At 32.5% G+C, this 14500-nt stretch overlaps 1 protein-coding gene across 2 annotated transcripts in view; it reads left to right on the forward strand.

The window, feature by feature from the left end:
* The window catches only part of LOC135197740 (ARF GTPase-activating protein GIT1-like), a 60683-nt gene extending 48083 nt beyond the window's left edge, over positions 1 to 12600 (forward strand). For both annotated transcript variants that reach the window (XM_064224794.1, XM_064224795.1), the window contains one exon: positions 7017 to 12600. In XM_064224794.1, the coding sequence (XP_064080864.1) occupies positions 7017 to 7211 (195 nt within the window). In that variant the 3' untranslated portion in view covers positions 7212 to 12600. The remainder of the gene's footprint in view (positions 1 to 7016) is intronic.
* The last annotated feature ends 1900 nt before the right edge of the window (positions 12601 to 14500 follow it).

Consider the following 14500-nt stretch of genomic DNA (forward strand, 5'->3'; position numbering starts at 1 on the left):
TTACTGTAATGACTGTAATTCTGCTGTAAAGTAACTACAAGTGTTTAACTAATTCTTTATACTTTTACAATATTTCATTTTTAATGCATTTCATTAGCTGATGAAATTTAGCAGATAAAATTTATCCAGTCATGACATGGAAGAAATATTTTTATTAATTTATTATGAAATAAAAGAGTCCAGGATGGCATTGAATATTAATAAACACTGCTTCATTTTCATGTTTAGATGCCTAGTCGGTAATAAACCATTTTTCAGTGATTCTCTAATAATTCAGTTCACTTTCTTTTTCTTTTTGCACGCATTGTTATTTGAATATGAGAACTACTGTACAGTATTAAAAAGCTTTTACCTATGGTACTGATGGTAAAAATTAGTTTATTGTGTCATATTTTGGTAGCAAGACAAGAATATTAATGATATTTTACTATTAGGGTTTGTTGGACACTTTTTAGACATCATGATGCATTTTTTTCTTTGATGTTTAATAACCATGTTTATAAACAGGAAAAGCAAAATAAATTTAAAGGAGTCAAGGAGTTTTTTAAAAGGTGAGACAGTGTATAATTAAAGTACCATGTGCTGTCCCCTTGCTGCATCCACCTACTGTTCTTTCTTCAGAACAATGCACCTCATGTAGTTATGCTGCAGCACATATGGTTTCATATCCATCAAAGCTTAAATGCTTTTAGTCATCTTTTTACAGTATTAAAATTTGACAAAAGTTGCAGTATATATTGCATTTTTTAAATGTTTCATCAGTTTATACCAGTTAGTTTTAGTTGGTAAGGATTTACTACTTACAGGTCAGTAGTTGATAAGTATTTATAGTGATGGTCAATATAGTATACAGGTGTACAAGTTACTCCTCTTGTTGATAATGTAGATGCGCTACAGTACTAACTACAGTATCATCTGCCAGTGTGAATTTGTTGATGGTAGATGTCTGGTAGTGTTTGTTTATCATATGATATGTAGTTTTCAGGAAAAAAACAATGCAGAGACCCTTTGATGTATATGGATGTGTCTGTAGTGAGTCAACAACCTGTTAGCCTTATGTGACAGTGTATGAATTACATGCTTTCCAGGTTCCTTCATTGCTATTGTGAACTCTCATGCAAAATATCCTGTCATGAATTAAAATGCAAGGCAAACTTCTGAGTTTATTCACTACAGAGCAACCACAATTTGACAGTAATTTTTGTTAATCTACAATAATTTCAGAGTATCAGATTTGTGGTAATTTCCATTTTTCCTGAAGTTGAAACCCCTGCAAAATATTTTTTCTAAAATGTTTTATTAACAATTGAGAAAGGAATGATAGTAAATTGGATTGCCAGCTTACATATGGCTGAAATTTAACAGTGCACTAATACTCATCTGTATGCTAAAATGAAGTGTCTGTTGTCTACCTGCATTATAATAAAAACCTTAGCTTTATCATGTGTGTGTGCAGTATTTGCATTAAAGTGGAAGTGTAATTACATCATGAATGTACTTTCTGTTCTTGGTTTATGACAAATCACAAAATAAAAGAAACCATTTTAAAAACTTGATGAGGTACATATCTCAGAGTAAGCTATTCACTGGTTTTCGTTATCATAAATATTGTAAACTGTAGTGTTTATAATGGTTGGCTTAATTTGCTCATAATTTAAATTTAAACTGTATTCCAAAACATGAAAAAACAGAAATATTTGACTTGCTCGCTGTTTACCATAGCCAGGAACTTGCGTTTATTATCTTGTTTCTTCCTCATAAAGAAGCTAGAGTTACTTCTTGCATTTGTAAGATTTTTAGCTTGTGGGCTAATTGTCTTTTATAACTAATTTAACAGAGGTTCTGTTTTCACATCTAGTTTCTACAATACGAAAAATATGAAGTTAATTCTAACTGGTAAAAACAAGCAAAAGATCAAGGCTTTAAAACCAAGGGCAGGTTACTTAAACAATGGTAAATAGGTCTGTCATTGTTTTGGTAAAAATCTTAAGCCTGTGATGTTTGCATAGCAGCTGGACTGTCCAAATAATTACCCAATAACATGATGTATTTAACAATACCGTATTTATAGCTATACTTGGCTTTCAGTTACTTAAGCATAAGGGTTTAGGTGCTTCTATGATTATACCTAAACTGAAATTGTAACATTTATAGAGAGGCTCTCCTGTAGTATACTTAATGAATGCTTAGTTAGGAACATGCATTCATATACTGGCCGCCTTAGTGAAAGTTCACTTCCATATTTTCACATTCAGGGAGCAATGAGGTTAGTAACTTTTGTAGCAGTCAATCTCCGGTATATTGAAACTATTATATTTAAAAACTTGTACATAAGAATTATCCACTATTCCATTGAGAACTTTGGGTATCTGGTTTATCATATTACTTTAAATAACGGATAGAAATTTAGGCCTCTTCAGGCTACTTTTAGGTTATTTTAAGGCATGCAGGATTTTTTTTTATTGTTGTGGCAATTTTTAGATAGAGATAATTGAATTAAACATTAGAATTTATATTCATAAATTCTGTTCTTTTAAAAAACTTTGAATTGAAATTTAGGGAATGAAAAATGGCCAAAACATGATTATCAGACTTTTAAATAAAATTGTTCACATGGTAGTTAAGATGCCTTGTTCTCGTTCATTCCCAAGATATTCCACAAACTGCCTTTAAAAATAACATAATAATCCAGTAAAAACTGGATAAGATAAGCACATGTTGTATTCTTAGAGAATACTGGCTTACGAGTCATTCCTTTTTCTATGGGGTAGCATTTGGTTTAATTCTGAACTTTTTTCTGTAATTTGGCAACTGTCTGCAGCAAATTGTTACTCTTACTTAAGTGATTTTCTTAAGAGACCTCATCATGTTTGTTTAAAGTTCTGGGAGGATTGCTTTGTTACTTGTAGGCTTCAACATTCCTTCTGAAAGGCCCAGATGTGTCATTGTCTATAAATTAGATTACTGATATTTTTGACAGTTTTTATATTAAAGTTAAGACAGGACATTTCTCTACATATGAAAACCCTTTCTTTGATTAGATGGCTTTACACAAGAAATCGTCTAAAGTGTACCTCATCAGTTTTTCTTGTGTAGTTTTGGACTTTAATGATAGCACGTTATGCAAAGGTAAGAGAGGTTGGTTCAGAACCAACAAAATAAAGCAGTGAAAAAGGAGTTTAAAAAAAAATCTAGTTCAAAGAAGTTGTGTATTGGCTGGTAGTATGTGAATCTGGTCTCCACAATTGAAAAGTGATGTTATAGTGTGTTACCCTTCTAATTTTTTCTTAAACAAACATTTATTTGCCAAGTACTCCTGAGTGTTATGTAATGTGTAAATTAGGTGTTCTTTAAAAAGGCTTATAACGCCTCTTTATCACCACCTGTTCTTCAATTTGCACTTTGTTGATCCCTAAGGGGCCTCCTTAATTATCTATGTGGAACCTCAGTCTTGTTCTTTCAATTAATTTGTGATTTAATGAATTAGAGTGAGTGGGGTGCCAAGAAAATCTTATTTCCAATTGTAATGATAGAAGTATGAATGATGTTATAATCTGCTTTGTGTTAACAGGGCAGTAAAATAAATGGATATCATTACTTTAACCTACTAAAAGCAATTTCACATAATGTTACCCTAAAGCTATTAAGTAATTTTTTCTTTGAATTGCCTTTTTTGTGGTTTCTGTATTGTACATTATATATTTAGTCTTCTTACTTAATTTTAAGAGATTCAAGAATAACGTGGAAGATGTAATCATTTTATAAAGGAGCAATAGTTTGACATGTAAAACATGGTGACATTTTTCCCCATTTTCTAAAGGAGTACCCAATAGTTAAACTGCCATTTTAACTACAGTATAAGCACATTTATATGCATTCTTTCACTTGATAGGTACACAAGAGAAAAACTGCTGTATATTTGGTAGGGGGTTTGGAATTTAAACCAACAGATAACAACCCATGCATGATTATTAAGAGTATTGTAATTGACGGAATTGCCCAGTTGTATTTCATGTCCTAAAAAAATAACCCTTTATATGAATGACAGTAATTACAATGATAGACCCCATTTGCTTCATAAATGTTACATGTAAATAATGTATTATGTATTTCTTGGTCTTGATGAGGGGCTTTTGTTTTTTGTCCTAAGTATGTGAAGTAACCTCATAATATTGTGTTTACGTTCATAAAAGATTTGTACATATTTTGAAGGGTTTAAAATTACTTTGAATGCTCTGTACGCTTAAAATGGTCATCTTGTGATGGGTTTGGGGGCAATTTTCAAGTGTAATTGCAAATTTGATGTTTCAAATTGCACCTGTCTTTAGTCTAAATATCCCTTTGTCTATTACATGAAGTTTTCTACCTAAAAAGTATGTGAATCTGGCAGTAATGTTTAAATATTTTGGATCAGTGGTTAACTAGTGTCTCCTAAATCTATATGTAACGATGCCAGGCTTTGTGAAATAATGAATGTTGCCATGACAAATTAAAACAGAGGGGATCAGTTGGTGAATTAGGGAAGTTGGTGATTACTAAAAGAAAGCCACAAAGAAGTAGTAGTATCCCATATTTGAATTTGTCACACTTGTCTGACTTTTAGGTATTTGATGAATACCCCACATGATAATCTATGAAGTCAAATAATTTTGTACTTTTGCCTTTACATTTCTTGAATTAAGGTTTGTGAAGTATATTATGTTAAATTTTTAATAAATTTTGTATGTCAGGGCAGAAACATGCTGGTTATATGGATACTAATCAAGGTAAAAATACTTACAGTGCAAGACATGATGTACCATTATATTCCAGTAGTAATTTGATTAATGAAGTTAATTATACAGGGACATACACACTAAGCAACAAGTAGGTCTATTAATACAGTTTAAATATCAGTGAAAGTTCAGTGTAAAAAATAGGTGTATGAATATAATTCATATAATGAAAGTCATTTAAATTACAATTAAGTTGAGATTTCTATGAATGAAGTGATATATAGAGAGATGTGGTGTCCAGTGACTAGAAAATAGATCTTTGAGTCAGAAAATTACTGTTAGTAGAGTTGCAAGTAGCAAGGATGGAGACTAATAGGAAGGCCTGGAAAATCATAGAAAAAGGTGGGAATTTCAGGAGAAAGTGCACAGGACTCTTCTTCGAGCATGGAGAAAACTCTCGGTTCACATCAAAACCCAAGAAGGGGAAATAGAGCAACTTACTCTATAAAAATATTTTAGTTCTGTAATTCCATCAACTTTTTTTTTTTTCCACAAATTATTATGACAGAAAGCAGTTTAGTAAGTGATACAAAATTGGGGGTGACTGCTGTGAAATACCTTATGAAAAGGACCCAAAAGTACATCTGACACCTCCCAACACTTAATTCATTAGGTAGGAATGTAGGTTGGAATGAACAAAATTACGCTTATGGCAACTGTCGTTTTGAGATAGTATCTTTCCATGATGAATTTTTTGGTTATCAACTAACAACTTATGGCTCAGCCTCTTCTCATTACTAGATTTTACAGCTGTAAATCATCTCTCAAGATTACATAGCCAAGATAATTGAATACTAGTTTTTTAAATTCCTCAGTTTGGTTAATGATAATAATAAGGCTTTGTTAAACTGTACTAGGATCCAGAGTCAGCAAGCTTGAATTTGGTAAGTGAATTCAGGGGCTTTCTGCAACATAAAATTTCTTCTTAATGACTTCAGTTAATTTTTCAAATTTTATCATTTATAATTAGTGGTAATTTATATTTTAAAACTGTTCAGTATGTATTACTTATGAACAAAAGGTCTTATATTTTTACTGGTTTTGAAGCTGTTCTGTAATAATGATAATTTTCTTCATTATTTATATACATGCAAACTATATTCAAAGTGGACAGTTTGTTGCAAAAAATGCTAGATCTGATAGCAAGGTTTCACATCTATAGTTTCTTGAAAGTTAAAATATGTTCTGGTTGACCAAGTTTCCATACCTTTAGGTTTAGGAGTACAGCACTCATATTAGCTTTTTGTTCCCACAAACATAAAGCTGGTTTAAATGCTGATGTGTAAATCTTTAAATAAATTGGACCTTACTTACGTAAGCATTAAAGGAAAATAATGATGCTGATATAGGAGTCAAATCTACAACTGCTATGGCCAGATGAAATTTAGCCATTCTTGTCTGATTATTTAATGTGTAAAATCCTTTATCTTTATTGAATGTTAGACTTGCAGGATAATGAATCTTGTAACAGATTAAAACACCTGAAACCTGTCATGGAGTGTGGCAGTCTTTCTACCAAAGACAGCCTCATGTTGAAGTAATTACGCCATTGATTAGTGACACTCATTTGACCATTCATAATTTTCAGTTTATCCAGGAATCAGATTTTTACAGAACTGCAATTTATCAAAGATTGAAATATTAAAGATCTGCTGCAATCAAACCTTATAAAAGTTCAAAATAATAACCAGAGATGTGACCTTGTTTCAAATAATGGAAAATATGTAAATTTTGTAACTAAAGGGGAAAGGAAAAAAAAGAAAAAAAAAATTATTTACATAGAATTTGGAAGGATGGAAGGAGAAATACAGGGAACCTATTTAACAGTTGATACCATGTTATACCTTCAGTTTAAGGAAGGTGTGATCCTGTTTTGCTATTAATACTTTTTCAATCTTAATTTTCATATTGATACATTTTATAGTTTATTTTATAGTCTTTTTTACATTTTATTAACCCTATATTCATCTAGATTTTATATTTTTGTAGTTTTTAAAAATATCAGAATTGAAGGCTTTTTGTGAGATTTTAATGCTTATTCCATTTTCCATTATGACTTATACCTTTTCTTTATGATGGGCATGGAATAAAAGAAAATTAGAGTGTACACATATCTCTTCTAATATATTTTCCTCAAAGATTCTCAGAACTTTAAATTTTTATTGTATTAATACACAAATATTTCAAGAATCTATTTTGTAATGAATATAAATAACAAATTCTTCCTGCTTTTGTCAATAGGATCGGTGCTCTTCTGGGGTGCAGGGAGGACTGCGCCAGTTGGTAAGCAGTGCAACGAGATTGCAAAATGAATGTCGAGGCCACCTGACTGCACAACCCAATACCCTGGACCCAAAGTTTGTAACACAACAAGTAATTCAGTGTGCTTATGATATAGCAAAAGCTGCAAAGTTGCTGGTTACTCATTTCCAATAACTATTTAAGGACTGTATGTTATGCTACTTCACAAATGACTGTAGATATTTTTTTTTATTTAATTGCCAAGATTTTTCATATATATTGTGCTCTTAATCCTGTTGATTATGTGACTTATTATGAACTGTGGCTGATGCCATATTCCATGTACTTTAAAGTGAAAGGAGTAATAATGCTCTGTTAGTATATTAAAAGTCAAGAACTGAAATGGAAAGTTGGTGATGAAATGTCATCTCCAGCATTGTCAAAAAAGATGTGTTCTTGTGCCTTTCAGGTAAGCCTTTTCCAAGCTATTCTAACCTAGTGTGCTTCTTGAATATCTTGTACATATGTGCAAAGTGTGCTTGCCTAGAAAAGTTATTTTTTCTCTATTGTTCCTTTATAACGGTAGCATTCATTTTCAAGAGCCTGTATATGTTAATGAGATACCTTGCTCAGTTTATTGTGCATCTTGGGGTTTTGAAGGGGACAACTGTTATTTTTTATACATGTATACATGCAGTGAATATATTATATATATACATTTATAGATAAGTATGTCATGGCATATAACGAACAGAACATGCCCATAGATCTTGAGCCAGGAAAAGAATTTATCACGATATGAGATTAAGAACAAAGTTGAATCGCAAGTGACTAAAAATTGCTGGCTTAAGTCAGCTAACAGAAGGAGACTCAAAGAAAGAAAATGATTAGAATAATCAAGTAAAGGTGAGTAAACTTCTAAGTAGACCCAGATTTAGGACCAAGCAGTATAGATAATAGAAATATTGATGGACCCCGAGTTCAAGTAGTTCAGTTTCTTTACAGTAAAGAAATACTAGGTTTATAGAATTCAAAGTCATATACGTAAATATGTATGTAGAAAACCCTATCAAACTGGTGTGCCCCCTTTTTTTTTCATATAGATAAGCAACATCACCAGGGAAAGCTAAAATGTATTTTTGTAAGATAGAAGAAATCAGATCTTAAAGTAAGGCGTGCAATTATAATGTCTAGGGACTTGGTGGATGAATTTAGGCAGCCAGGGATTATAATTACTGTAATTGCTGGTATGTACAAGGAAAAAAAATTGTGGTACATTTTGTAAGGTGAATGTCAAATGTGCCAGATCAACATATGAGCACATGCTATGAGCAACTGGTTCCAGTGAATAAATAATCCCACCCTCGGATGTAAACACCAATTACCATGGTCTCCTTTATCATTGACTTAACAGAGAAGAGCCATGTAGTAAAATATATTTTCAAGTAAAAATATATTACTTTTAAAGTCGGAACATTCTGTTTCTCATACACATAATATAAAAAATTAAGTAAAAATAAATACAATAAGTTTTGCCGCAAGAAAAATGTCTTAATGTTTGGTTGTTGTTAACTACTGTACTTTACAGATGTTGGTAACTAGTCATCATTTCTTTATATATACATCCAAGCAACTAACTTCATCAGTTTTAAACTGATCATTGAGCATCAGTCATGACAGTTTTACACATTGTTGCATTACATTATTATATTGTTTGTGCTTCATACAAATGTCTGATTACAAGAGTTTTATGTAATCACTCACTATGCGTTGATCTGATCATTTTGTCTCTTCTAAGCATTGAATTTTGTAAGATTATGTTGAATTTCCCTCTTTCACCTCTGCATTCCATAACATACTCCCATCACTGGTGAGTGTTTGTTGTCTCCAGTTTATATTTTAATTTTTATTCTATTAGCATTGAAAAATATCTGTGGTCTATTTAAAATTATACCATCTGTAATATAGAAGGAGATAGAGATTGCAAATTAATAGATGTTTTGTTTGGTATGCAGTCACAAGTCACTCCCACTCCCAAATCTAATTAAGTGTATTTTGTGTTTTGCACATTGTAACAATAGACAAACTTTTCATCTAGCATACCACTTAAATAATATCTCTAGTAGACTTAAAAGTACACTATCAGCAGCATAGTTGTTTGTGAGGTACAGAGGAATTAAATACCTTTTAGCCTAGTCAGACAGACATAAGTTTGTACAGCACACAATTATGTAAATTTCAAGTTATTAAGATGCATTTTGGTGTTGCGATGATTTTTTGGAGGTTATGCCATACAGCATAATGGTGTAAAATATCTCTGGTAGGCTTAAAATTACATTTTCAGTAATACTGTTGTTTTAGTAAAGAAATACAGGTGCTGTAATGCCAGTAGATAAGAAAATTCATGGTAAATGGTGTGAACTATGAAAATTGAGAAGAACGGGGGGTATTTTTATTTTTTCAGAATATTCTTACCAAAATTGGGGGTATCTTATATGCCAGCAAATACAGTATGTTAAGTGGGTCACATTGTTTATTAATATTGAATATAATTTTAAGTATGCAATAATTTTGGAAAACCAATAAGCAACATTGCTAGTTGATAATTAACAGTTATATGTACAAATCATCACTAAGAACACAAACTGGTTTCTGAATCCAAAACTTATGCTTATATCCTTGAACATCATAGGCAAAACACAATAGATTGTAGACTTACAAAGGTTCATACTGTGCTGTATAGTATACTGATTTGTGGGAGTATCATATAATGAAATACGTAGGTCAGTTTGCTTCACTGAACTCTAATAATTTTCAGAGCAAATATAACTATTATATGTTCAGCCATTAAAATGATTAAAAACATGCCTTCAGAGAAAGATATAATTTTCTGTGACAGAGTGTTGTAGCAGCCCCTTGAAATGATTTATTGTCTTAAAATTACCGTATGTCCAACAGATTTAAGTTTGTTTCTACATTTTATATGAAGCCTTTTCAGATGTTGCAGTATGTTATTACATCCCAACTGTATGAGGAAGTAAAAAAACTGAAAGTTGCTGATCACTTGGTCTCAAAATGTTGAACAATTGTGGTGAAATGTTTTATTTGAATGTCAGATTTTCAGTCTATAGTACAACAAATACATTATCAAGTTTTTGAACAAGTTTCTTGAATTTTGTCAATCTTCAACATTTCTAGTTTATCTGGTCAAAGTTGTAGTTTACTGAGTTGAGTACCAGCTAATATATGTGTCAAGAACAAACCCTTCAGGCCAACCCCACAAGAGCTAAGAATGTTTTTCTGTGGTTCAGGTAAACTATTTTGAATAAATATCAAGAGGTCACATTCATCTGCGATGAAAAAATTTTGTTTATACTTTGTACTCTTTGCTATGCCTTCTGACCTCTTTACCTTCTCAATTTCTTTAATTTTCAATTAAACCAAATTTTAAAATTTCTAGAAAGATGTAATCTAATTACATTTTAATATTTCATCAAGACAAATTCTTTGGTCCTGCCAGAGTTGAATAAATTAGTTCAGGGATCTGATTAAACTACTTATTTTTAAGTTTCAAAATACAGTAGTTTTTAAATGCATTAGCAAATGTATCAAATCAGAACACAAATTATTTGAAGAAACTACAACCATTTCAGTTGAGATTTGAAACAACACATTTGATTAATGTGAGGCAAGCATGGGATTGTTGTTTACAGCAACTCAACATGTGTAAGTTCTGATCAAGTATATCCAAAGTAAGGAAGGTAGTTTAGAAGTAAGAGGTCTTTGTGGCTTGAGACTAAAAATATTTAATAGACTGAGAACTTAAACTGTTTTCTTCTTACCGTAATATCAGCTACATACTAGAGTTTTAATGAAATAGACTAATTTAGTGTTTTTTCCTTTGATACTCTAGTAATTTTGCTCTATACATTTTCTTTTTATTCTTGGGTATCTCACATTTCAATCTGTTTTATGAAATGTTTAATAATTATTTTAATCTGCTTTCAGCTACAAGTTCATAACTGTGTACCCAAGTACAGTATATGTAATTGTTTTACTTGGCAGTTTGACGTGATAATGCTATAGATAAAATTTTATTCAGTTTTATGTATAAACATGTAAATAGTGTGCTCTATGTTGTTTATTGTTAGTATCTGTAGGCTTGATTTTCCAGGTATTTACATTCTTATTTATTCTGATTTCTCAAATGGTAGTTTTCCATCTTTAAAAGAGCATTATTTTCAGTTCACTCAAGTCATTTAGTCAGCTCAAGGGGCTAATGCCTTGAAAGCATCCCTGGCATCTGTGGACAGCAGGTAAAAGTTTTTGAAGTTCACTTTTATTTTCTAAGTATATGAAGTGTGACTCATATTTGGAGGGTAGCTTTCTTCATGGAATACCTTCCACACCTGATTGCTCCCATCTTGTCACTTCGATCTTTGACTTTGGATGAATGTCAAGGATATATTATTATATAAATAATATAGGAACTTAATTCTTTAGTTTACAGATTTTAGCCCACCTAGTGAACACCATTGTCTTGTGAAAACACTTGTTTATTTAGAATGTTTGATGTTCACTTCCTTGACACTTTCTATGGTGGTTCAACCATGTCAAAGTATTTACACATTCACATGGAATGAGCACTTGGTATCTTATGTTTTTTCCACATTTTTAGAATAAATAGTGTATGTAATCAGATATGTAATGATCTTTATTATGTAAAAAGTGTTTATCTCATATCATTGCTTGAGCAGAAGTCTTGATATTGATTGTGGGGAAATATGAGAAATGTATATTATTTTCGGTATGTGTATAACAAGAACCAAAAACTGAAAGCATCCTTAAAACTAAAGTAGTAACTTTTCAACTTGAGAATGTAGACTATACAATTATAAACTGAATTTAAAAAATTAAATGAAAACTGAAATATGAAAAAATAGTGAATGGAAAGCAGTTTGGTATCAGGTTATACACATGAAATACCAGAGTTGAGTTTTTTTCCATATTCAGGCTCTTGAAATTATAGCTCCTATAGATTTTGTTAATAACATTATTTTTTTCTTTTTATAAAGCAGAAGTTTGCAATAATAAAGTCTTATCTCTATTTTAATTGTGGGAGTTTGCACTCCTCTTTTCAGTCTTCCATAATAGAGATTATGTTGAGAGTACTAAACATTGTTATGATATATATAACTTGACCAGCTTTAATTGATTTCAAAGTCTAAATTGGTTAAGGGTTTAAAGAAACTTTCATTTAAATAGTACTAATAGAGGATAACATATAAGATTTTAAAATTTTGATGTCTGTTGTATATGATAGGTTATAATTGCAGAGATTGTATAAAACATTAATTTTCCTGCATTTTGGTGTGTTTACATTAATGTTAAATGAGACATATGCATTTATTAGGACATTATGTAATGTTGAACTATATAGATTTTTAATTTACATAATTGTAAACCAATGTACATGTAAATATTGTATGACTGATTAAACTTGTTTATTAGCTGAAGCTGACAACACAGTTTCTGTTATTTAAGTGTACAAATTATAATTTAAAAATATAAGCCACTTGTTGTATGTTCCTTTTTCTTTAAAAAGCATTTTATTGGTAATTTTGAGCATTGCATTTTAGGAGGACCAAGTTGTCACATACTAACCATTTGAGCTTTAAAAGGTGTCATGTAAGTTTGGTTAAACTATTTATAAAATACTCTTGGACCTCAAGTCCAGGTGTTAACCAGCTTCTCCCTAAAGTTCTGCAATTTGATTGGTGATATGATTGTGTCCAGTCCAATGTAAAACCATTTTTTTTTTTTACAATAACAGTTGTTCATTTTAACCTGTTAATCATAACATGCCTTAACCTCCCTCATTCTCTACTCCACACAGTCATCTTAGGCAAGATACAAACTGTCCCATCAGGGGCACTGGATGAATCACACTTGTTGAACAGCCACCACTGGCCCCTAGAAAAACGTGTCCAAGGATCTGTGGTTTGAGGTAGTCATGAACCCGCATTCACAACCTATGGACAGATAAGTACTTTAAAGTGCCAGGGAGGAACATCCTCTGGTGATATGTGCTTCTGCATGCACCCAATCAGTAGGAGAACTTGACAATGAGGAGTCAGCTTGTCTAAACACCTTGTGTAGACAACCAAAAGGTTGTACTAGTACACCTCTTTCTTAACCTGGCCTGTGTTAACATGAAGTCTACGACAACTAACCTCTTGGAGACAAGACATTTTGGTAACTATGCAGTGCTTGGTGGAATCCTGAAGCTTCCCAAGCCTTCCATGGTAGCCTAGATCAGAAGGAAAACTCCTTACAAAGGTAGTTTCCTGGGAGATACTCATGCACGGGCTTGAAGGAGGTCTGAGCTTCCAAGGTGAACAAGACTGTTCCGAGCTCATGAACCACACTGAGGATTCTGAGGGCAAAGAGAGGCCTGCACCCTTCAGATAAACCAAACACAAGCAAGACCTGTAGCACCTTGCCAGTATCAACAGAAGGAACTTCCTGTTCTGGAAAACATTCAGATGATCGTGCCCACCGAACAAGAACTCTGAGTGGAGAGAAACCCTTTTGATTTCACCAATCACAGCACCAGATGTCTTACCCTGTATATGGCTGATGAAGATCCTCCAAAGTAAGTCTTACATGTTGAGCCACTGTTTCACAGGAAAGATCTCTCATAAGACATACTGATCAACTCGATACATGAGAAGATGACTACTTGACAACCAAGTCCATATCAGAGACTTTGGAGTTGAGCGCAACTTCCTCAGACTTAGAATATTTGAGGAAGGCAGGTATGGCACTCCATCGTTCTGCCTCCCAAAGAATTCCCAGAAGGCATGAAGGAGTTGTCTTCAATGAAAAATTCTGGGCCCATGAACAAAAGACCTCTAGCTTCCTTCCAAAGAGAAGAGGTCTAACATAGGTCTTTCCAAGTAGACAGAAGAGACAATACGATCACCCAAGGTGATGTCCTATTACAAAAAGCTCAGCACAGGTAAGTTCTAAATGTCCTACTGTCAACTTGTGCATTGTCATAATAATTGCACTGTAAACAGGGGAAAAGTCCTTGAGCTGCCAAGGAAACATGCATCTCCAACAGAGGAGACGTCCTCTTTTGATGACATACAATCAGTATGCTACTCATCGGAGGAGACATCCTGTGATGATAGGACACATGCACTTCCAGTGAATCAACTGTAAGGTTACAGTCATTAAACAATTGTTCATAGCAGGAATAAAACATGAGAGGTTCAATACTACCGAGTTATACAAGAAAAAGAAAGGGCCTGTTTGTTAGATGCCCCTGGACACCTAGCCCCTTGTCACTGGGTAGTGACTTTACCAAGGAATTAAGATCAACTTAGCATTAAAAAAACTACAATAATAGTGAAAGCTGTAGCAAGACAGTGGGGGACTTTTATACAGGAGGTTCTATACTTGCCATTAAGTGTTAAACA

The sequence above is a fragment of the Macrobrachium nipponense genome, chromosome 21, assembly GCF_015104395.2.
Source record: "Macrobrachium nipponense isolate FS-2020 chromosome 21, ASM1510439v2, whole genome shotgun sequence".
Lineage (NCBI taxonomy): Eukaryota > Metazoa > Arthropoda > Malacostraca > Decapoda > Palaemonidae > Macrobrachium > Macrobrachium nipponense.